Source organism: Neoarius graeffei, chromosome 5, assembly GCF_027579695.1.
Source record: "Neoarius graeffei isolate fNeoGra1 chromosome 5, fNeoGra1.pri, whole genome shotgun sequence".
NCBI lineage: Eukaryota > Metazoa > Chordata > Actinopteri > Siluriformes > Ariidae > Neoarius > Neoarius graeffei.
Window position 1 is genome coordinate 69,440,644 of NC_083573.1, and position 25,558 is coordinate 69,466,201.

At 40.5% G+C, this 25,558-nt stretch overlaps 1 protein-coding gene across 1 annotated transcript in view; it reads right to left on the minus strand.

The window, feature by feature from the left end:
- The window catches only part of bckdhb (branched chain keto acid dehydrogenase E1 subunit beta), a 196,880-nt gene that overhangs the window by 159,864 nt on the left and 11,458 nt on the right, over nt 1-25,558 (minus strand). The window contains exons 2-5 of the mRNA XM_060922307.1: nt 24,156-24,233; nt 23,709-23,777; nt 12,826-12,959; nt 3,272-3,427 (exon numbers count right to left, since the gene is read on the minus strand). Of these exons, the coding sequence (XP_060778290.1) occupies nt 3,272-3,427; nt 12,826-12,959; nt 23,709-23,777; nt 24,156-24,233 (437 nt within the window). The remainder of the gene's footprint in view (nt 1-3,271; nt 3,428-12,825; nt 12,960-23,708; nt 23,778-24,155; nt 24,234-25,558) is intronic.

Here is a 25,558-nt window from a genome sequence, read left to right on the forward strand (position 1 = left end):
TTTTTAAATAATGACTAGAACTGGAGTCGTATAGATGTACGTACTTCCTCAATCAACCGCTCTTCGTGCTGCTCCATCTTCGCTCATGTTTTTAAAAATGCCGGTCGTGAAAACAAACTAAACCGGGAAAGTAGGGAAGCGGAAGTGCGTGTACAGCGGATGTAGAGTGGACCAATCAGAGCCCTCTTGTCTGCGGCGCTGTCTGCGAGGCTTCTGCGGTGGTCACAATTTTTGGGAGGTGCGCGCAGAGCGTCTGCGAAGGTGGGGGGGGCTACGCAGACACTGTCTGCGACGCTATCTGCGAGGACTGGGTTGTCAGCATAAATTGGCCTTAACACTTGGCTAACTGAGTGTGCCTTCTTCAGGATTTGATCAAGATTTTAGATGGACAGTTACATCTCATCTCATTATCTCTAGCCGCTTTATCCTTCTACAGGGTCGCAGGCAAGCTGGAGCCTATCCCAGGGGACTACGGGCGAAAGGCGGGGTACACCCTGGACAAGTCGCCAGGTCATCATAGAGCTGACACATAGACACAGACAACCATTCACACCTACGGTCAATTTAGAGTCACCAGTTAACCTAACCTGCATGTCTTTGGACTGTGGGGGAAACCGGAGCACCCGGAGGAAACCCACGCGGACACGGGGAGAACATGCAAACTCCGCACAGAAAGGCCCTCGTCGGCCACGGGGCTCGAACCCGGACCTTCTTGCTGTGAGGCGACAGCGCTAACCACTACACCACCGTGCTGCCCCTGGACACACCTTCTAAATCAAAATTTTTTCCTTTATTTTTTTATTAATTAAAAGATATGTCATGTCTTAAAGTAATGATGGATGTCGTTTCTCTTAAGCCTAGGTCACAACCCGACGTATGATTTTTTGGCCGTGCGATTATTGGCGTTTCCCAAATCGCTGCGTTTTTTTTGTTTGTGGAGAAAGACGCACGTTGGCCGTAAGTTTGTCTTGCAACCTGAAAAAAATGTAAGCGCCCGTAGAGTTTGTTTGACATGACAAAGAACCTCTGCGGCCGGTCTGCGGCTCGAAAATCAGCACGTCACACGCGCGCCCTCCGTGCGTTTCTTGCGTTTTTTGCACGTAGACCAGACCGTAGAAGCATGTACACCGGCCGCAGAAGCACGTACGGCCAGTTGTGACCTAGGCTTTAGTTAAGCAGTTCTTGACATAATATGGATTACTACAGTTGTGGAATAGGGCTATTTACTGTATTTTTATTATTTACTGTTTGATCTCAAACACATTAAGAAGACAAGAAATTGCACTAATTAACTTTTGACGAGGCACAACTGTTAATTGAAAAGCATTCCAGGTGACTCCCTCATGAAGCTGGTTAAGATAATGCCAATAGTGTGTAAAGTGACATCAAGGTAAAACACTGGATACTTTGAAGAATCTAAAATATGAAACATTTTGGTTTAACACTTTTTTTTTTTTTGGTTTACCATACAATTCCATATATGTTCCATCCGTTATTTCATGGTTTTGATGTCTTCAATATTGTTCTACAATGCAGAAAATGGTCAACATACAGAAAAACCTACGAATAAGTAGGGGTGTAAACTTTTGACTGGTACTGTATGTGCTCCTGCACCATGACTAATTGCTTACACCACAGTACAGAAAACCGCAGACAATTTGTCCAAAAAAAAAGTCGAACTGAACTAATAAAAGACAGGAATAACAAGAAATTTATTCAACACAGCAAAACTGACTCAATGAATCAGGAATTATTTCCCTACCAACAGAAATCATATATTACAACAATGACAAGTGTGTTTAAAAACTACAAATGCCTTTTACCTCAGGTGATGAGACAGAAATGTGGATGATGTCAAAAGTCAACGTGACAACTCACTTCCCATCTCAAACTTTATTTTCTCCCTTTAAATAACCTTTAAAATGCTAGAACTTTACTTCTGTTTAAGACAGATCAGAAAAACCTATAGCTTTCAAAACTATTACATCATAGAAATTGTCCAAATTTAACCATGTAAAATCACATCTGCATCAAAAACGATTTAATATTCTACACTGTCTAATACTTGTATACTAGTCCTCACACACACTAGGCTCTGTCAGTGATGAGTGGTTTAAAACCATGAGTGATTTAAAAACAAGAGAAGCTGTTCAGATTAATGCCCTGGTCACACTACAGCTCGCAATAGGTTTGCGAATACTTGGCAATGAAAAACTGGAACTTTGCAAGTTGTTTTTTTTTTTTGTGTCTCTCTCTGACCCATGAGTGGCCAAAAACGTCACGAAAAATTTCAAATGCATGCACTGCAATTTGATGGCAATGTTTTCATCAGCAAACTAAGAAGCGAATACTCGCAGATGGATTTGGGAATATTTCCCGAAGCTCGGGGAACCTTCATCGAGCCTCTTGAGATGTATTTGTCTCAAATCCATGTCCCTGATGCTCGCGGGAGCCTCATCAACACAGTGGGTCTGCAGAACCTCACCTTCGCCAAGACTTAAAAAGTGCATTTACATTTGGGTATCCTTCGGAGCGTGTTGTGCGCGTGCCTGGGCCCCAGTTGTTATGGGAAACACCCAATGCTGATTTGAGCACAATCAGCACGTGTATATAAGGACGCTGTTTTCATAGAGACTTTGCAAGTATTCTGTCAGGTACGCAGCAGTAGAAGGATCCAAGTGCAGGAAGAGTGTTTATTAGGAGGCGTGATATTTACAGAAACAAAACACAAACGAAACTGAAAGCAGTCAAACATGGCTAGAAACAAACGTGACTGTGATAATGAGAATACTTTACAAAGCCTCTGTGTCTTTATATGCGCATACTGATTGTGCTCAAATCAGCATCAGGCGTTTCCCATAACAACTGGGTCCTCAAGCGTGCAAAAGCATGACAGTCAAGTGTTCACCTGCTGTGTGACCACAACTTTTAGCTCGCCTGTATATCGCCATGCATCGTCACCAAAACGTCGCATTTTCACCAATAATCCATCGCAAAGCATCATGACCGTAGCTTAAAAGTTCATCCTGGATTTACTGTAGACTTGCAGCTCAAATATAATAGTGCAAAATCCATTGGTGTACATAAGAAAGCCTATTTTTACACCGCTGTCATTCATTGGAAGAAGTCAATGTTATGTAATTACAATGCGTCAATTTGTATTGTGCTTCCTCTATCATATCCTATTTTCTGACCTACTGTACCCTTCACTAATCTTCACATCATGTCATACGAGTTTAGAACAAGGAGTGCTGTATTTGTAAAGGCTCACCTTAAGGCCAGCACAGTGAACAAAGAAGGCCTCAGGACTCTGGGAGTGGTAGAGGGAACCATGGCCCACACAGCCCCACGGTGCTCGGATGGTCAGTTTCCCACAGTCAAAATGATTCCCTGAACGGTACCGGTACTTGGCAGCTTCGTTTACAATCTTTAAAAAAGGTATACAACATGTACAGAGTTATGATTAAGAAATACACTTAGTTTATACCTCTATTGAAAACAAACTTTGCACATATCCATCTTTTGCCATCCTTAGAAGAACACTGCTAAGACTGCAAACCATTTCTTTTCAATGTCATTAAAATGTATTGCATATAAAGTTTGTTGAGAAAAAAAGCCCCTCAAACTGCTTGAAATTATGTCTTCATACAAAGCACATTTGAACTGCAAATGAAGCTAAAATCAATAACATGGTAGTACTGATGCAATGAAAAACACTTAGCAAAAAAAAAAAAAAAAAAGATGGACGTGCAGAGAGGCGAGATGACTCAGAGTCTGGCTTCAATTCCCCAGGCAGTAGGTCCCACCATATTAAAATCCCCCCCACCCACTCATTATCACATCAAATATTCGGTTTCCTTGACGAAGGAGTGAAAACTCATCCATCTTCGGCAAGGTGAGGACACGCAGGGCTCAATATCAGATGAACCAAATCTGCAAGTTTCTCTCAGCCAGCTAATACTCTATTTATCCTTCAAGGTGAATCACTACTGCGATGTGCAAGGCTCTACAAAACTGTCACCAACACCACTGTACAGCGTTTCCACAACTTCCATGTCTCTGGAGGCTCTACAATCTTCCAACTCCATCAGCACAATGCAAGCACGTGTTCATGAGGACAGCATGTTCACAATATACAGAACATAAAAGGACACTGGAACTAAGTCAACATTTTAATGCTTAAAAAAAGGTTTTATCATCAGGTTAAGAGATTTTCAGGCTAACAAAGTGTTAAAGTAGGTGATTTTTTTTTTTTTGTTCTTTGGCATAGTATATTTAAGAGAGAGTAATTGAATCTGGTCTTTGGAAGAACATTTGTGGTTTTTGCAAATGTCTCAACCGTAACTGTGTCAGGTTGTGTTGAGAGTACTAAGGAAACCAAACTTGCAGCATCTGGAAGCATGATGTCCATTTTTAAGTGTCCAAAAACCTTTCCAAACAGGTAATTTGTGTTTATTTTTGATTTACTGAATAGAAAGAACTTATCAATTCCAAGTCTACAGTAAAGTACAGAAATATCAAATGGTCAAAACAGCATTTACTTTCTGTGCTTAAAACTCTCAATGATCTTACAGCACTCATTGCTTTGGTCTGCATGTTGCCTTGCAAAACTGACTCATTGCCCAAATATGATCCACCTATTGATGTACAACCCCATATCCATAAAAGCTGGGATATTTTCCAAAATGCAATAAAAATATTTGTTAATTTGCGTGAACATTTATTTAACTGGCAAAAGTACAAAGAAAAGATTTTCAATAGTTTTACTGACCAACTTAATTGTATTTTGTAAATATAAACAATGTTAGAATTTGATACCTGCAACACACTCAAAAAAAATTGGGACAGAGGCAAATTAAGACTGAAAAGTTCATAAGATATTCAAGTAATACCATTCTGGAAGATTCCACAATAAGCAGGTTAGTTATGGTCACGATTGGGTATAAAAGGAGCATGCACCTAAGGCCATCCTTAAAAAAAAATCCGTTTCCTGTCCACCGGGTGAGCAAAAAAAATTTCAGTAGGGAGGGAGGGATTTTGTTTTTTTTATTTTTTTTTTAAATGGATGGATAAGAAATCACAATGCTGTGTTTGCTTTTTCTTTCAGTACTTTATTACAAAAGCAGACACATTTAATAAAATGACCGTTTAATCAACTGAAACTTGTACAAAAACTAAGTTAGCATTTTAAATGCTGACTGCAACATTTGCAAAACTTTTGCAAAGGTACTTAAAATGTCCGACACATGGACTTTTTGTAGTTCTAAATCGACCGTTAGGCCTAGTTCGGATGAAATTACACTATTAAAATGATCACTGAATGATTTGTTTTTTTGAATCTTTACTATTTTGTTGTTCGCTAGAATACCATTCTGCGATTTCACACTTAAGCAAATGTTTGAAAACTCCGGATCTCCTTCCTTCATGGTGGCTGCCATTTTTTTGTGCCGCACGGCGCATGTGCAGAGCTGATTCGGCTTTCCACAAGCGCCGGCTGCCGGCCATACAGCCGACTACACAATTAAGTCCAGCCGGCTACTTTAATGACTATTATTTTTGTAGCCCACAGGCTCTAAGTATTAATTTTTGATTTTAATAAAATTAAATGTTTATTTAACGGACTGACAATGTCAAACTGAACCGCACTCATTTAAGTTGTGATTCGCGCTGTTTGTACCGATAATAACCACAAATTCCCCGCCGACTTCGTTGATCAAGGGAGAGTAACTCATCTGCGGGCCGACATGCGGTGTGCGCGCGCACTCTGCGGAGGCAGTAGTGTGTCGGGGCCGTCGGAGGCGACATTGGAGGGAATAGAAGCAGAGATAACGCTTATTTTGTCTCCAGTAAACCAGTCTTCTCTTGTTCAATTATGTGCTGGCATCAAAAGACACCGTTGGTTGTAAATGAAACCAAACTGAATCGTTGGAGTGTATTTTCATACACAAATGGAGAAATGTTCGCTGAGTGCTTAATTGTGTAGCCGTCACTGCAGACCGTTGTCGTTGTTAATTCATAGCATGCTCAGCTGCGTGAATGTGTCATGCACTGAAAATAAGAGATTTACAAGCCAGGAACGCCTCATGATGCAATACGCAAGAAAAGAAAGATGATTTACTGCCATTTTACTTTGTATTTTAGTAAAGTGAATAAACAAATGGTCTGTGGAAAATACATTTAATCCTGGGAACTGCGTGCACAGGAGTTTATTATTAGTGATGCAGTGCTATGCATTACAAACTACTGACTCCCATATAGGGAACAAAGCACAGCAAACTCGTTCTTCCGTTTTTCATCTTCTGTACAAATTTCAATTTCGAATAACCCAATAACCGTACATCGCACACAGACAAACAATACATCAAAACGTGTGGCTCGATCAGACTCGATATGCTATTACTTTGTTCAGCATTCTATGATTTTTTTCACGACGTAGTCGCGAAAAAAAAATCACACAATTTCCCATTCATTTTCTATGGAATTAATTGAAAAAAAATCGCACATTTTCAATGTTTTTCAAACATCCGCTGCTCTGGCATGCTTTCACCTAGAGACATGATTCAAACTTTAAAACATAGACAAACTTCTACTGTGTGGATCTGGCATTCAACTTTTTTGCTAGGTTCTATACTTTTTGATCAGTCACAGATCAAACACCATGATCAAATCTGGAGAAATTCAGGCTTTATAATGGGTGTCTATGGCGTTACACTTCAGTGGAGCTCGTTAAGTTAGAGTGTAGAGGGCTTGAAAAAGTAGCTCAAACTTTCTCATTTAAACTGTGTTTTCAGCCACAAATTTCACTCTACACACACAATTTTCTCAAAAGTTGTACACACTTGTCTTCATTCTCATTCTCATTATCTCTAGCCGCTTTATCCTTCTACAGGGTCGCAGGCAAGCTGGAGCCTATCCCAGCTGACTACGGGCGAAAGGCGGGGTACACCCTGGACAAGTCGCCAGGTCATCACAGGGCTGACACATAGACACAGACAACCATTCACACTCACATTCACACCTACGGTCAATTTAGAGTCACCAGTTAACCTAACCTGCATGTCTTTGGACTGTGGGGGAAACCGGAGCACCCGGAGGAAACCCACGCGGACACGGGGAGAACATGCAAACTCCACACAGAAAGGCCCTCGCCGGACCTGGGGTTCGAACCCAGGACCTTCTTGCTGTGAGGCGAAAGCGCTAACCACTACACCACCGTGCCGCCCCTTACACACTTGTCTTGATTCACACAATGTGTCTACCTGAGCGATAGGATTTACAGTTTTTGAATAAGAAGCCTGAAAATAAGGAGAGGACAGGCGCGCTGCCCCATTCACTCCCATTATAAACCTGGCTGCGCTCTGACTGCAAAATCAGAAAAGTCACTTGTTTTCAACTCGCTCTATTGTCCACATTTTTTACACTAGGGACAAAAAGAACTTACATCAATGTGTTCATGGGAGCCTTGTAGCGCTCAATGTGCAAGAATTTTGTGAATAGCTCCTTTTGTTTCCGTGTAAATCACCGTTGTTCGAGGAGCGGGAACTCTGAGAAAAAGCGCTCTTTGCTTGTCATATTGTGTCTCTTCCCTGAACCTGAGCACCGTTACCAAGGCGACGAGCTCCACTCAGGGAGCAGAGAGGGGAGGGGCTGCCCTCTCTCTCTCTCACACACACACACAGGCTCACAGCATCGGAGCCTCATAGAGACTGTCATCTCTAGTTTTGTGTTTACTCCCCCCGGCGTTAAAAAAAAAAAATTTCACCCGCACAAACGGCACTCACCTGGCCGGTGGACCAGAAACAGAACATTTTTTAATAATGGCCTAAGGCTCAGTCTTTGCAAGCAAGGATGGGTTGCGGCTCATCCTTTTGTGCCAACATTCATGAGAGAATTGTTAGTCAATTCAAAAACAACATCTCAATGCAAGATTTTAGAGCTTTCAAAATGTACAATACATAATATTGTGAAGAGATTCAAGGAATTCAGACACATCTCAGTGCGTAAAGGGCAAGGTCAGAAACCATTGTTGAATGTGCATGACCTTCGAACCCTCAGGCAGCACTGCCTGAGAAACCGTCATGCTAATGTGACAAATATAGCCACATGGGTTTGGGAGTACTTCGGAAAACAGTTGCCACTTAACACAGTCCGCCACTGCATCCAGAAATGCAACCTGAAACTGTATTACGCAAGGAGGAATCCAATCATCAAATTCTATACAGAAATGATGCTGATTCCTCTGGGCGTGAACTCATCTCAGATGGCCCAAAAGACAGTGGAAATGTGTACTGTGGTCAAAGGAGTTCACATTTCAGTTTGTTTTCAGGAAAACCAGACAATCAGTGCGTTTACATGCACATAGAGAAAACCGAATTTCTGCCGTAGCTCGACTGAAATTGAAGTTCTAAATGCCATGGAAGCACCTTAGCTCGGCTGAAATCGAACCGAACTAGATTTCTCGTAATCGAGCTATGCGACCTAGATTATGTGATTGTAGCTGAGCTACTTAGTGCATGTAAACCCTATCGAGCTACATAGTCGAGCTACTTACTTCAGCACTGCCCCTTCCGGAAGTGACGAGACCACAAGTGGGAAACACAACAGCCTCGGTCGGCATGACAACAGTAGTAGTAGCGAGCAGCAGAAGAGGTCAGGAGGAACAAGGAGAACTTTGTTTATACTCTTGAATAGCTCTTCTTCATGACGACAACCGGAAGTGTACCAACACGATGGGGCGTGTAGCGCCACCTGTGGCTCGGGTGCACAATGTACCTCACACAATAGCTCGATTTCCTTGTGTGCATGTAGGATTGGATTTCTCTGGCACCCCTGCTGGGACCCTTAGCTCGATTACCGCCAGTAGCTCGATTTGGATGTGCATGTAAATGCACTGAATGAGTTCTCAGTACCAAAGGTGAACAGAACCCTCCAGTTTATCATCAGAGAAAGGTGCAAAAGCCATCATCTGTGATGGTATGGGGGGCATCAGTGCCCACAGCATGGGTGAGTTGCATGTGTGTGAAGGTACCCATTGATATATTGGGGCATATATTGGGATTTTAGAGAGACATCTTCATTGAGGCAACGTCTCTTCCCAGGAAGCCCATGCTTATTTCAGCAAGACAATGCTAGGCCTCATTCTGCACAGACTATAACAGCATAGCTTCATAGACACAGAGAAATGTGCTTGGCTGGCCTGCTGCCAGACCAGCTCTGTCTCCTATTGAGAATGTATGTGGCATCATGATGAGAATTAGACAATGGTGACCACAGACTGTTGAGCAGCTGAAGTCTTGGATTAATCAAGAATGGACAGAAATTCCAGTTGCAAAACTACAATAATTAGTATCCTCAGAGCCCATACAATTAAAAATTGCTATTAAAATGAAAGGTGATATAATACAATGGTAATAATGCCTCTGTCCCAACTTTTTTGGAGCGTGTTGCAGGCATCAAGATTCTAACTTCCGTTTACATTTCCAAACCTTGGTTAGTAAAACTACTGAAAATCTTTTCTTTGTATTTTTGTCAGTTAAATAAAGGTTCACATTAATTAACAAATCACATATTTTTTGTTTTTATTGCATTTTGGAAAATATGCCAACTTTTCTGGAAATGGGGTTGTAAAAGTATGAGTCTTGGCTACCCAGCCCTTGAAAGCATTGATGATGCTGACCTGTAGATCATGTGTTATGAAACAAGAAACACAGTGTAGTGTCTGCTATGCTTTGAACCATATTTTAATACATAATTATTGTACAATGTTGTATTTGGCTCATTTGAATGTTAATTAAAATACAAGTCAAATTAAAGCAGTGAGCGGCCTTGACGGGTCCTCGCACGTGTGGTTACGCAACCCAGGACATCCCGCCACCCAACAAAACAGTCACGTGTCATATATTCATCAAATGTTCAAAGGTGATGTGCATGTTGTAAATGCCATGACTGCTTGACGGATGAGAGACAGACAGGCAGACAAAGACTGTAAGAGTGTGTGTGTGTGTGTGTGTGTGTGTGTGTGTGTGTGTGTGTGTTTCTGTGGTGCGAAAATGTATATTTATATATGCACAAAACTATACATGTCTCCTCCTTATCTCTACCTCACGCTGTAATCTTAAGTCATCTTAGCTTTCCTGTGTCTGCAGTGTGTGTGTGTGTGTGTGTGTGTGTGTGTGTATATATATATATATATATATATATATATATATATATATACACACACACACACACACATACATATATATACACACATACACAGAGTTTTCATATGTCTGCAACAAAATGCACAATGATGGCAGGTCACTAATATATAGATTTAGGCACTGCCTAAAAGCGGAGCTTCCATCCGTTTCTGGGTTGTAGAATTTTCTTATATCCTAGCCAGTCTCTCTTGTTTTATTTCTTTACTGGCTAGCACTGGCCACTAGGCGGCGTGTATGACTGGTAATTACTAACACTGACCACTAGGCGGCGTGTATGACTGGTAATTACTAACACTGACCACTAGGTGGCGTGTATGACTGGTAATTACTAACACTGACCACTAGGCAGTGTGTATGACTGGTAATTACCAACACTGGCCACTAGGCAGCGTGTATGACTGGTAATTACCAACACTGACCACTAGGCAGTGTGTATGACTGGTAATTACTAACACTGGCCACTACGCAGCGTGTATGACTGGTAATTACCAACACTGGCCACTAGGCAGCGTGTATGACTGGTAATTACCAACACTGGCCACTAGGCAGCGTGTATGACTGGTAATTACCAACACTGACCACTAGGCAGTGTGTATGACTGGTAATTACCAACACTGGCCACTAGGCAGCGTGTATGACTGGTAATTACCAACACTGACCACTAGGCAGTGTGTATGACTGGTAATTACTAACACTGACCACTAGGCAGCGTGTATGATTGGTAATTACTAACACTGGCCACTAGGCAGTGTGTATGACTGGTAATTACTAACACTGACCACTAGGCAGTGTGTATGACTGGTAATTACTCACACTGGCCACTAGGCAGCGTGTATGATTGGTAATTACTAACACTGGCCACTAGGCGGTGTGTATGACTGGTAATTACTAACACTGGCCACTAGGCAGTGTGTATGATTGGTAATTACTAACACTGACCACTAGGCGGTGTGTATGACTGGTGGTACACGTACAGGGACAAACCACAAAAAAATCGACTCTATGGGTTTACCATTTTTTCTTAGGTATGGTGCTCCGCTATTATTGTGTGCGCGCACGTGTGTGTCTGTCTGTCAGAGGGAGAGAGAAAGTGTGTGTGTGTGTGTGTGTGTGTGTGTGTGTGTGTGTGTGAGAGAGAGAGTGTGAGTGAGTGAGTGAGTGAGAGAGAGAGAGAGTGCTCATAAATGTTGCGTGTGCATACTTGTGTGTGTATGCATAAATATGCATATGACTGTGTGTGTACGAGTGTGCACAGAATTGTATATGTTATATCATCAGACTCATGATATCCAATATTTTGTAAAGTTTCAGATCAATCCATCAATAAATTGAACATTTTTCCCCATTTCCTGCTTGGCCAGATGGTGGTGCTGTGCTAGGCATCTGAATTACACGTGAATATCATCATAATACACAATATTTTCTAAAGTGTCAGATCAATCACTTAAGGCATTGCCAATTTCTGGCACATTTCTTGCTTGGCCAGGTGGTGGCGCTATAACAGGCAGGCCCATTGGGTGTCAGGTTATCATAATCATAATATCTATTGAAGTAAGAAGTGTCTGACCATACAGTCAATGCACTGTGGCTTTCTGACACGTTTCCTGTTTATGTGGCAAGATATTAAAATCATAAGGCCATTTCAACATATTACAAGATATCAAAAATCCCTTCGCAATTTAATATCAGCGACATCTTGGCATCACGTATAACAAATTTTATATGAATCTCATGAACCGTCTAGGAGGAGCATGTTAAAATTCATCATGTGTCAAAACACACATTCAAAGCCCTATCCTTTCCTTGGCCAGTTGGTGGCGCTATACCAGACAGGCCCATAACGGCTAAAGAGTATCAGAATCAGAATCATATTCAAGATATCAAGTTCAACATTCAGCAATATCTTGGCATATTATATATTATAATATTTCAACATATTACAACATATCAAAAATCTCTTAGCAATTCAACTTCAGCAATATCTTGGCATCATGTTTGCCAAGTTTGACATGAATCTGATGAACCATCTAGGAGGAGTACGTTAAAAATGACCATGTGTAATTTCACGCCAAATGGCCTTATGACATCATCATTCCAAAGTTCTACCCATTAATTTCAATGGGAAATGGAAAAAGGGGCGCTATGAAGTCCCTGGGCCATGCCTGAGGCCAAAAGTCTGTGGCTGAGTAGTGGTGACAATGACTGATGTGTGTATCAAATTTCATGAGTTTTTGTGCATTGGAAATGCCTCAAATAAGGCCAAACACGGTAGAATAATAATAAGAAGTAGAAAAATCCTTCGAAAAACAATAGGGTCTCGCACTGAACGGTGCTCGGGCCCTAAATATAATGAGCCAGAGATGTCAGAATGCAGTTTACACTTTGTAAGCTTTTAAATGACAGAGAATGAAAGAAATATTTACCTTTTTATTTCACCAACAAATAATTTTGTCCTTATAATCTGGTTTGATTAGTTTGCTATATTGGAAAGTCTGGACATTCAGACAGTTTTATGTTGTTGCATGAGGTTTTGTTTGTTTTTTTAAATGGTATGTTAGACTTAAAGTATGGGTGCTTCTAAAAACATTAGAATGCAAAGTAGAAATCAGATTAGAGAGCCCACCTGGTCAAAAGCAGGAAAAATGTAATCAGCAAACTGAATTTCAGCAATGGCTATGGCTCCTGCAGCAGCTACTCCTATGCCAAATCCCACAATTCCTTGCTCACATAGTGGCGTGTTAAAAACTCTGTCTTTGCCTAGCAAGGAGAAACAAGAAAAAAAATTTAAAAAAAAATACATAAGCTGATGAGTGTGACTTTACACAGACCATTTGAGAACCAGCTTTAATAATAAAACTGTAAGACACAGGATAAACATCCACAGAACAGACACAAATTAAAACCATCTTGAATAAAACAAGATCCAGTATAGGCCCGTTTATTTCCCCAACCATGTTAAAAAGCACAACAGTCAGTCAATGTAATCCTGAATGGGAGACTCATCCATGACCACAAAAACAGTGTGCTTTCCTCGTCTATCCCATAATCCAATGATAAACCACAAGAATTACACTGGACATATGGTCAAGGATTTCTATTTTTATTCATTCCAAGTGGTCAGCTGTTCCTCTATTCTAGTCGCCTGTTGGTGTTGGCCCACATACCCAATGATCACACACTGATTTGGGGAGGGGGGAGAAAAAAAGGCTTACATAATACTGTCCATATATTACATGGTCATCTAAAACCACACACAAAACAAAAAAAATAAAAATCAAATAAAAGGACTGGTACACAAGGGGACATTTACCAAAAAAAAATGATGAATGAATGAAGAAAGATGAATGTGTCAGCACTGCATTAATCTCTAAACACTGTGTTTCCATTCACAGAATTATAGGTCTCTTCTGCATGTGTGGAGATGAGTGAGTACGGAGCAAAAGGTAGGTTTCATTTAGGAAGTTGGTGCTTGATTTGATACAAGGTTTCCTGGCTGGTGTGTGCAATCGATTTCACAGAGAGGGAATTTAAAGTAAAATGGCGAGAGGACAAATCACAGCTCAAAATGTGGAATTCAGGTTGACAGTGGTAGCAGTGAGTAATGCTCAGAAGTGAGGGTGGGTGTGCGCGCGTGTGTGTGTGTGTGTGTGTGTGTGCGCGCGCGCGTGTGTGTGTGTGTCCTCTAACAAGTTGACATGGAAAATAATGATCCCTTGCAATAGGTCCACACCTCTGACGTCAATGAAAACAAAAGAGAGTGAGTAAAAGAGGACGAGAGAAGAGACTGAGCAAGGGTACGCAATGTGTTTATTTTAACTGCAAGTTGCTAAGCAATCCATGAATCACCTCATGTTTGTCCACCGACGTGAATAAAATCATGGTCATGCAGGAAATATCAAATTCCCATTAATGTCTAAACAGATAAGGCTATAAATAGAGGATTGATATGATAAAAATCTACATTAGATCAATGTTTAAAATAACCACAATTTGTTGTTCAATTAAAAAAAAATAAAAAATAAAAAAAGTGTGCAAGTACAGTGGTGCTTGAAAGCTTGTGAACCCTTTAGAATGTTCTATATTTCTGCATAAATATGACCTAAAACATCATGAGATTTTCACACAAGTCCTAAAAGTAGATAAAGAAATCCCAGTTAAACAAACGAGACGAAAAATATTATACTTGATCATTTATCCATTGAGGAAAACGATCCAATATTACATATCTGTGAGTGGCAAAAGTATGTGAACCTCTAGGATTAGCAGTTAATTTAAAGGTGAAATTAGAGTCAGATGTTTTCAATCAATGGGATGACAATGAGGTGTGAGTGGGCACCCTGTTTTATTTAAAGAACAGGGATCTATCAAAGTCTGATCTTCACAACACGTTTGTGGGAGTGTATCATGGCACGAACAAAGGAGATTTCTGAGGCCCTCAGAAAGAGCGTTGTTGATGCTCATCAGGCTGGAAAAGGTTACAAAACCATCTCTAAAGAGTTTGGACTCCACCAATCCACAGTCAGACAGATTGTGTACAAATGGAGGAAATTCAACATCATTGTTACCCTCCCCAGGAGTGGTCGGACAACAAAAATCACTCCAAGAGCAAGGCGTGTAGTAGTCAGCGAGGTTACAAAGGACCCCAGGGTAACTTCTAAGCAACTGAAGGCCTCTCTCACTTTGGCTAATGTTAAATGTTCATGAGTCCACCATCAGGAGAACACTGAACAACTGTGGTGTGCATGGCAGGGTTGCAAGGAGAAAGCCACTGCTCTCCAAAAAGAACATTGCTGCTCGTCTGCAGTTTGCTAAAGATCACGCAGACAAGCCAGAAGGCTATTGGAAAAATGTTTTGTGGATAGATGAGACCAAAATAGAAGTTTTTGGTTTAAATGAGAAGCGTTATGTTTGGAGAAAGGAAAAACACTGCATTCCAGAATAAGAACCTTATCCCATCTGTGAAATGTGGTGGTACCATCATGGTTTGGGCCTGTTTTGCTGCATCTGGGCAAGGACAGCTTGCCATCATTGATGGAACAATGAATTCTGAATTATACCAGTGAATTCTAAAGGAAAACGTCAGGACATCTGTCCATGAACTGAATCTCAAGAGACATTGGGTCATGCAGCAAGACAATGACCCAAAACACACAAGTCGTTCTCCCAAAGAATGGTTAAAGAAGAATAAAGTTAATGTTTTGGAATGGCCAAGTCAAAGTCCAGACCTTAAGCCAATCAAAATGTTGTGGAAGGACCTGAAGTGAGCAGTTCATGTGAGGAAACCCACCAACATCCCAGAGTTGAAGCTGTTCTGTATGGAGGAATGGGCTAAAATTCCTCCAAGCTGGTGTGCAGGACTGATCAACAGTTACCGGAAACATTTAGTTGCAGTTATTGCTGCACAAGGGGGTCACACCAGATACTGAAAGCAAAGGTTCACATACTTTTGCCACTCACAGATACGTAATATTGGATCATTTTCCTCAATAAATAAATGACCAAGTATAATATTTTTGACTCATTTGTTTAACTGGGTTCTCTTTATCTACTTTTAGGACTTATGTGAAAATCTGATCATATTTATGCAGAAATATAGAAAAATTCTAAAGGGTTCACAAACTTTCAAGCACCACTGTACATACATATAGGTGTAAACAAGTCTGGTACTACAAAGCAATTTCATAAGACAAAAATGTAATACAGATAAGACAGTACAAGGTCTATTTTCACATGAAAAAAATATTACTTTCTGTACACATCATGAATGAAGTATACACTAGGTTTTGTTTTCATTATATGCACAGTGGATATAAAAAAAAAAAAAAAAGTGTACACACCCCATTAAAATGATAGATTTTTCTGATGTAAAAAAAATGAGACAATGATAAATAATTTAAAAACTTTTCCCACCTTTAATGTGACCTATAACCTGTACAATTCATTTGAAAAACCAACAAATCTGTTTGGGGGAAAAACAAAAAATTAAATAAAAAAAAAATACAATAAGCTGGTTGCATAAGTGTGCACACCCTTAAACTAATACTTTGTTGAAGCACCTTTTGATTTAATTACAGCACTCAGTCTTTTTGGGTCGGAGTCTATCAGCCTGCCACATCTAGACTTGGCAATATTTGTCCACTCCTCCTTGCAAAAGCACTCCAAATCTGTCAGATTGCGAGAGCATCTCTTGTCTTCAGCCTTCTTCAGGTCACCCCACAGATTTTCAATTGGATTTAGGTCTGGACTCTGGCTGGGCCATTCCAAAACTTTTTTGGGGTCATTGTCATGCTGAAAGATGAAATTCCTCTTCATCTTCAGCTTTCTAGCAGACCCCTGAAGGTTTTGGGCCAAAATTGACTGGTATTTAGAACTGTTCATAATTCCCTCCACCTCGACTAAAGCCCCTGTTCCAGCTGAAGAAAAACAACCCCAAAACATGATGCTGCCGCCACCATGCTTCACCGTGGGTATGGTGTTCTTTTGGTGATGCACAGTGTTGTTTTTGCGCCAAACATACCTTTTGGAATTGTGGCCAAAAAGTTCAACCTTGGTTTCATCAGACCATAACACATTTTCCCACATGCTTTTGGGAGAGCTGATGTATTTTTTTTGCAAAATTTAGCCAGGCCTGGATGTTTTTCAGGGCTGTGAAACAGAAATGACAAAATCCAAGGAAACAATTTTAGCAGGGGGTCTGGGGGGTGCAGCCCCCCCAGGAGCAGGGGGCCTGGGGCCCACAGTGCCCCAGAAGCTGAACAGATTTTGTGTATATTGATAGATTTGAAGCATCTCCTGAAAGCAAATATTTTCTCAACCATGCCATTTAATTTGAACTGTTATGTTGAAATAATACAATATGAACTGATTTACCTTTTAACTGATAAGGGTTCACTTGAAGAATGAAAATATATCAATAACATACCTCATATTGTAAATTCACTTATATTCTTGTGTAGATTCGTATCAATTCATTGGGTACCATAATGTCTTTTCCAGGGGGGAAATTATAGACTGACTATTAAATAATAGTCACTAATGTTCTTGTTTTTGAACTTCTTCAATACCAAAATGTCTTACTTGTTCATGTTAGACAGATTCTAGTCAAAAACTATATACAACTATTTACAAGGCAATATTTATATTTATTTCCTTTTCTTTGTTAGCAGTTTCTTCAGCTTAGAAAGCCTACTCTTTTCTTTCTGACTTTCTATATGGCTTTTCCTTGCTCTTTTGGTGTCTCTTTCAAGCACCTCTTTAGCTTTCCTTTTGGATGGTAGCTTTGCTGCACTTAGGATAACTCCTTGTTCTTTTTGTTTTTCTTGTTTCTTCTTTGCTTTTTCTGCCTTTTCACTGTTCTAAGCTTTATATGCTCCCTCTGAATGATGTCCCTCCGTGACACGGACATACTGCGAAATTCTCCTTTTCAAAACCGTTGATATCGAAAGCGTATTTAAAGAGCACAAATGGTAAAACGAAAAGAACACAAGATTTGCGCCGTGGTTCGTAAGCATGGCGCAAATGCTGTAAACCGGTCGTCATTGTCGCAAAAGAAACCTCCCCTCCCAATTTTTATTGCAAAATTAGATGATTTACTAAAATGATATTTTTGGCAGCCAAATTCGCGGAATTCCACGGATTTTTCACAGCCCTGGTTTTTCTTTGAGCCTACCCCATAGTCCAGACATATGGAGAATACAGGAGATTGTTGCCACATGTAGTACACAACCAGTACTTGCCAGAAATTCCTACAGCTCCTTCAGTGTTGCTATAGGCCTCTTGGCAGCCTCCCCGACCAGTTTTCGTCTCGTCTTTTCATCAATTTTGGAGGGACGTCCAGTTCTCAATAATGTCACTCTTGTCCCATATCTTCTCCACTTCTTGATGAGTGTCTTCACTGTGCTCCATGGTGTATCTAATGCTGTGGAAAATGTTTTTGTTCCCTTCTCCTGGCTGATACCTTTCAACAATGAGATCCCTTTGATGCTTTGTAAGCTCTCTGCGAACCCTGGCTTTTGCTGGAGGATGCAATGGAGTAAATGTCTGGACTTTATTTGGGGTTAATCAGAGTCATTTTAATTGATGGCAGGTGTGAACCCAAAACGACTGAATGCTGTAATTAAATCAAAAGGTGCTTCAACAAAGTATTAGTTTAAGGGTGTGCACACTTATGCAACCAGCTTATTGTAAATTTTTTATTTTTTGTGTTTTTCAATTGAATTGTACAGGTTATAGGTCACATTAAAGATGGGAAAAGTTTTGAAATTATTTATCGTGGTCTTTTTTTTTTTTTTTACATCAGAAAAACCTATCATTTTAACAGGATGTGTACACTTTATATCCATTATAAAAGCAATGTTGTAGATGTGGTAAAGATGAAATGAATTACACAAAGTAACTTATGTTACAAGTTATGCAGAAATTTGGATTTATGAAACCTAAACTTATGTCATGGCCAGTTAATAATTGTTACACTACAGGCATTTAGCAGAGGCTTTTACCCAGAACGACATACAACATACCCAGAGCAGTCTGGGGAACAGCTGGGGGTAAGGTGCCTTGCTCAAGGGCACTTCAGCCATTTCTGCTGGTCCAGGGAATCGAACCAGCAATATTTTGGTCCCAAAGCTACTTCTCTAACCATTAGGTCACGGTTTATGGTCGATAAACATTATAACATTATACACTATACATTATATTATAACTGATGAAACCAGTGTCCTTACAGTACCTGTCAAAAGTTTGGACACACCTAATTAAATTTTTATCTTTATTTTTATAAACTAAAAGACATTTCATTGCCATTTCTCTTTACTTAGTTGAGCAGTTCACTCACTCACTATCCGTTTTGAGTCAGTTGACACATCAGACGTGTGTATGACTAGCAGTCTTCAGCAGAACTCTCCATTCAGCATGGTCTTGAGTTGCCTCCTCCGAGATATTCCATAGCTTCAAAATCAACAGATTCTTTCCAGCTTTTTCGAGGTCGGCCACGGTTGTTCAATCCTTCAACTTCCAGGGTAGTACATCTGTTGATCCAAGAATTACTGCATTGGATGTGTCCAAACCAACGGAGACAATTGCATCTGAGAACAGTGTCAAGGCGACAGAGGTTCAGCATCCACAAAAGAGAAGACGTGCTAATTCATATTCCTCTTTTGACATTGCACATCCAAAAAAGCATGACTCTTTCATTACGCTCAAGCCGTTTTTGGTCATCTCTTCAGAGTGCCCAACATTCAGAGCCGTATAACATGGTGCTACGCACACAACTGCTGTATAGTTGACCACAGGTATGAAGTGAGACAGCTTCACAGGTTAACAATGGCAGCAGCTCTCTAAACTTTCCCCAAGCAGAACGAGTTCTGATAATCATTGCCAGTTCACAACCACCTCCTGGGCAGATACTATCACCAAGGTAACGAATCTATCGACAACCTCTAGTTTGCTACCTGCCAACATTACCTCACTGCATGGTCTTGCATCAATCGGCCGAGCTCCTCTGAGACAACGCTGACACTTGTAATCTGGGTTTTCAACTAACCTCCCCTGCACACCAGAACATCTTTTGTGTACCCACATTTTGCAACCACTACAGAAAATTGAATTCTGGCCAACCCCTTTTCTGCACCCACCACAAAGATATTTTCCAGAGATTCTCAGTGTGTTTAGGTCATTACCAGAGATCATGACTTTGGTCTTCCCCATGTTGACTTTCAGGCCCTTTTCCTCAAGACCAACCTTCCAGCGGTTCAGCTTCTCAAGTAGTTAATCCAGGGATTCTGCGATTATAACCAGGTCATCAGCCTAAAAGCATCTCCCAAGGACAACCAACCCGAAACTCTCTTGATAAGGCCTCTAACAATTATAAACAACAGGGGGCTCAAAACAGATCCTTAATGGATCCCAACCTTAACCTCGAACTCTTCACTGAGTGAGTTGTTGACCCGTGCCCGACTCTTTGCACCACTGTACATGGCTTATACCAGTTTGACAATCCATTCAGGCACTCCAACGACCCGCATCGCCCACCACACCACTCTTCGGGAGACCCTATCAAAGACCTTTGCAAGGTCTACAAATGCTAAGTATAAATGCTTTTGGTTGGCCAAATATTTTTCTTGTAGCCATCTGAGGATGAAAATAGCATCAATGGTACTTCGTCCTGGGCAAAACCCAAACTGCATTTCATCAATGTTGACATAACCTCTGATGTTTTTCTCCACCACTCTCTCAATGATCTTAAGTACCTGTTCTGTAACCTTCAGGCCTCTGTAGTTGCCTCGAATCAATGCATCACCTTTACCTTTAAACAGACTAAGGATTCTGCTTTCGTCCCAGTCTGTAGGGATCTTTTCCTCTCTCACAATAGCATTGGCCAAATCCGTAACAACTTGGCAACACACCTCGGGGGATGCATGCAACATTTTGACAATGCCAGAAAGACCAGCTGCTTTGCCCGTTTTCATTTTCTTCAGTGCATCAAAGACCATTTTGTTAGTGACATAACATGGTTGTCCAGCGACAGGATCTACTGTAGAAAGGTTTTGAGACCAAGGAAATTCGATGTTAAGTAGCCGTTCATAGTGTTGTTTCCAGGCCTTCTTTTTAGCATCCTCATCAAATGCCATATTATCATAATCATCAAGAATACATTTCTCACCTATTACATCTTGGTTTTCTTTGCGCATTTGCTTTGCCACACGGTAGATGCTGTCTGTACTTGAATCTATGCCAGCAAAGGTGATCTCTTCGGCATTCCTCTTGGCAAAATAAACTGCAGTTCTAGCCCGGCATTTAGCTGCCAGGTAATCCTCTCTGCTACCCCTGTTCTTCCAGGCTTTCCACAGCTTGCGTTTCTCTTTCACTGGGCCGCTGACATCCTCATTCCACCACCAGGTTTGTCTTCTCCATAACCCCTTCTTTGTCCAGCCACAGGTCTTATCAACAGCATACAGGAAGCTGTCTTTGAGTTCCGTCTGTATACATTCAACATCACCGCCTACCATGTTGTTAACACGCTCCTGCAAACAGGTCTTAAACTCATTGTGTATGTTATCCTCTTTCAGCTTCCAGACACACCTTTTAGGCACAAACTCTTTCTGCTGACTCACCGAGTGTGATAGTTTGACGTTACATACCACTAACTTGTGCTGGGTAACACATTCCTCATTTGGAATCACTTTTGCATTGCGCACCAATTTGAGGTCGCGTTGCTTGACCAAGATGTAATCCACTTGACTACAATTTCCCCCAGACTCGTACATCACCAGATGATTATCTCTCTTCATGAAATGAGAGTTGGCTACAACTAGGTTATTGGCAACAGCAAACTCAAGTAACCTTTCACCCTCTGTGTTTCAGGTGCCATAACCCTTTCCTCCATGAACACCATCATATCCAGCAGCCATCATTCCAATGTGTCGATTGAAGTCACCACACTGGAAGAGGATCTCCGAAGCACCCATCTTGGCTACAGTTGCTTGTAGATCTTGGTAGAAAGAGTCTCTCTCATCATCGCAGAGGCCAGCTTGTGGAGCATAGGCTGATAGCACGGTCACAATACATTTTCCAACAATGAGTTTGATGAGCATGATTCGATCGGATACACGCTTCACATCATAAACATTTTCCACCCACTTTTCAGCAAGCAGAATCCCAACACCTCCAATGCCCTTCTCATTACCAACCCAAAATAACTTTTACCTAGAATCTTTCCTTGTAATCATTCTGGCGGATGCTCCTCTTCACCGGACTTCCTGAATGCCACAGATGTCAATGTTCCACCGGGACAACGCTTCCACTACTTCGCATGATCTCCCTCTCATCGTTTCAACGTTCCATGTGCTAACTCTAAAATTCTGATGTGGTCGCTGACTATCAATCTGACTGGGCCCACATCTAACACCAGTCCTACTGGGAGTGACACCTTCAACCATATGGTTTCCAGTCCCTCTCTTACAGGAGCTTACTGATAACTGCCATAAGAGAAAAATTGAACCAATATTTTACGGTTGGATGCCCTTCCTACCACCAACCCCCAACCTGGAGGACCAGGAGATCACATTTAGTCTGGCCTCTACCCTTCAACCTGTTCGGCATGGGAGGCCCTACCAGGAGTTTAATGCTCCAGCCGATGTAGCTCTAGGGGTCACTGAAACATACAAACTACCCCACCACAATAAGGTAGTGATCTCTTTGGGGTAGTAATCTCTTTGGGGTAGTTTATATTACAGATAGAATATTATTATTTTAGATTATAGAATATTACAGTTCTTGACAGAATATTTAGTGCTTGATCTCAAATGCACTAGGAGGGCAAGAAATTGCACTAATTAATTTTTGACGAGGCACATCTGTTAATTGAAAAGCACTCCAGGTGACTATGTCATGAAGTTGGTTAAGATAATGCCAATAGTGTGCAAAGCATCATCAAGGTAAACTGTGGCTACTTTGAAGAATCTAAAATATGAAACTTTTTGGAGTTGAACATTTTTTTTTTACCGCATATGTTATTTCATAGTTTTGATGTCTTCAGTATTGTTCTACAATGTAGAAACCAGTCCAAATACAGAAAAACCTATGAAACTTTTGACTGGTACTGTCTACATGCATAGAATTAAACGTATGTATAATTTGTTAAAAAATAAAAGCGCTCATGCGCTGGTACATGTCAGGTCAGGTATGATGCCACTTTACACCCATAATGAAGTGAGGTAGTAATAACTGTTTCAGTTAATGAATGAATACAGTACAAGGTTGATAAGAAAATGTTTAAGGAAAATAAATGACCAAATGACAGACAGTTAAGAGCAAAAAAGCAGTGGTGGCACGGTGGCTCAGATGTTGGATTACTAATTGGAAAGACCTGAGTTCAAATCCCAGTGTTTCAAAGCTGCCACTGCTGGGCACCTGAGCAAGGCCCTTCACCTTCAACTACTCAGTTGTATAAAGGAGATAAATGTATGGTTGCTCTGGATAAGTGCATCTGCCAAATACCATAAATGTAAAAAAAAAAAAATAAATAAAAAATACATAAAGGCTGCACGCTGTACTCATTAAATCCCCAATGACCACATGGGTGAAACAAATGTGACTGAATATTACACACACGGCTCGGATTGCTCTGTTATATACATCATGAACACATGACTGAGACAGCTTTTTCCAAAGACCATGTAGAGTGTCAACTGTTAAAATTAATGGTGTTCCCCCATATAAGAACATTTCAGGGTATCCATGATTTTAACAGGAAATAATCAGAATCACAATTTTAAACAAAGCAGATAGTGGGTAGGATTTAACCACACTGATTCACACACAGTTGTATATTTCATTAGTCAGAACTTTGAAGAAATAAATCATATGTCCACATTTAGAATGTGCTTTTAAAAATGAGGTGCCACGTACTTATGCCTTTCAAAAGCAGGAAGATGCTGCCATCTAGTGTTACACAAAAAACATGGGTTTCACACTCCATTCAAATAATCAAAAATGAGAAGTACTCACCATATTTGTCCCTCAGGCCAACTGTGCATCGAAAGACACCACCAAAGGCTACATCTTCCCCGAAAATTACTTTGAAACACAGAGAAATCACTGATAAGATAGCTCACTTTTGACATATGCCAGTGCGTCACCATTAAAACAGACAAGCATGTATCTGAGTACAAATCATGCTATTGTTAACACAGAGTGCACTATTTTTAGTGACTGCTTCAAGTATGAACACACTGTAGTTTGAAATTTCTTCTGCTCATATTTAAACTTCCTCTCGACATGCTTGCAAAAATTTTTAATCCAAATTTAATGAATTTAAATTAAAAATAATTCCAAAATGTTGACATAATGGGAAATAACTCGTAAGAAAATTTTTTAAAAAACTGAGTGTACACATAACTGTTTAGTGCTTTCAGCAAACAAAAAGTGAAGAGGAAGTGATAGAGGTGTTAATACCTGCTGTGGGATCACTGGCCAACGTGACGTCCAAGGCACTTGTTATGGACTGGAACAGGTTCATCTTTGTTGTGGGGCCTGGGGCACATACGTAAACACATCATCATGGAAAATAAGGAAATGTAATGTAGTGTCTATGGTGAGGGCTGTGGTACAAAAGCTCTGAACTGCAAGTCATGAAAATGAAAATGTTGAAGTGCCATGTTGTTAATTACCTCGCCCAGTAAGGAGTAAGCGGGGTGAGGTATTGTTTGTTTTCGGTCGGATTTTTTTGTTAACAATATTACGGGAAAAAGGCTGGCTCAATCTTCATGAAACTTTCAGGATAGATGGGCACTGGTCTCAAATAGAACCTCCAACATTTTGAGGGTCATTCGGTCAAGGTCACCAAAAATGTCAAAATCGTTTTTGTTGTTGCTTCATATAGAGCCACTAGCCACTATGTCATCGTGCTGCAAGAATGTAAGAGAGTGGAACAGTCGCACACTGCACATACATGTGTTCCGATTAAAATGGCCAGTGAGTGTATACAATTCGGTTCGTCATTCGAAATAAATGGACTAGACTAAAGAAATCACTTTCAGACATGTTTATGCTTATTACAGAGGGAAAGTGCGTTCCACTGAGCTCTAGTGCAGGGCCATTTCTGGGAAATAAGCATTTCGGTCATGGCAACAGCGTGTATGTCAGCCTCGGTTCGGAGGTTTCAGTTTCTAAAGCTGTAAGAGGTAAGAGTAGAATAATATAAAAGTACAGACACTTGGTATATTTTACTTCTGTGATTTTTAAATTGTTCCTTTTTGGATTACGCTTCATTTTTGTGGCTACTGCCTCATAGAGTAAATATTTATGCTATATTTACTGTATGGCCATGGTATCAGAAAACTATTTTATTTATAAGCAGTAGCCACATGTACCCATAGGGTACCTCTTTTTTTTTTCGATATCTTCCTTCATATTCATCGTAAGTGCTACCAGGCGAGGTTTGTTTTGCCTAGCAACACTTAATACTAATTTAGTTTGGTTTCTAACAGAACTATTAGACCATGTATTTTATTCTATATTAACTTCAGATGTTTAGACAAATTTTCTAACTTTGTCAAAATGGCACAAACATTTTGACAAGGGCAAGGTTTGTTTGGCTTGGCAACACTTGTTTAACTTAATCTCTCATTATTTTGACTTTGACATTTGTTATCTCAAGGTATTATGATGTCATATCATGCTCGCTTGTTATTTCAATTTAATAATTTCAAGTTTATTAGTGAGTTATTAGGTGGCACGGTGGTGTAGTGGTTAGCACTGTCACCTCACAGCAACAAGGTTCTGGGTTTGAGCCCAGTGGCCAACGAGGGCCTTTCTGTGTGGAGTTTGCATGTTCTCCCTGTGTCTGCATGGGTTTT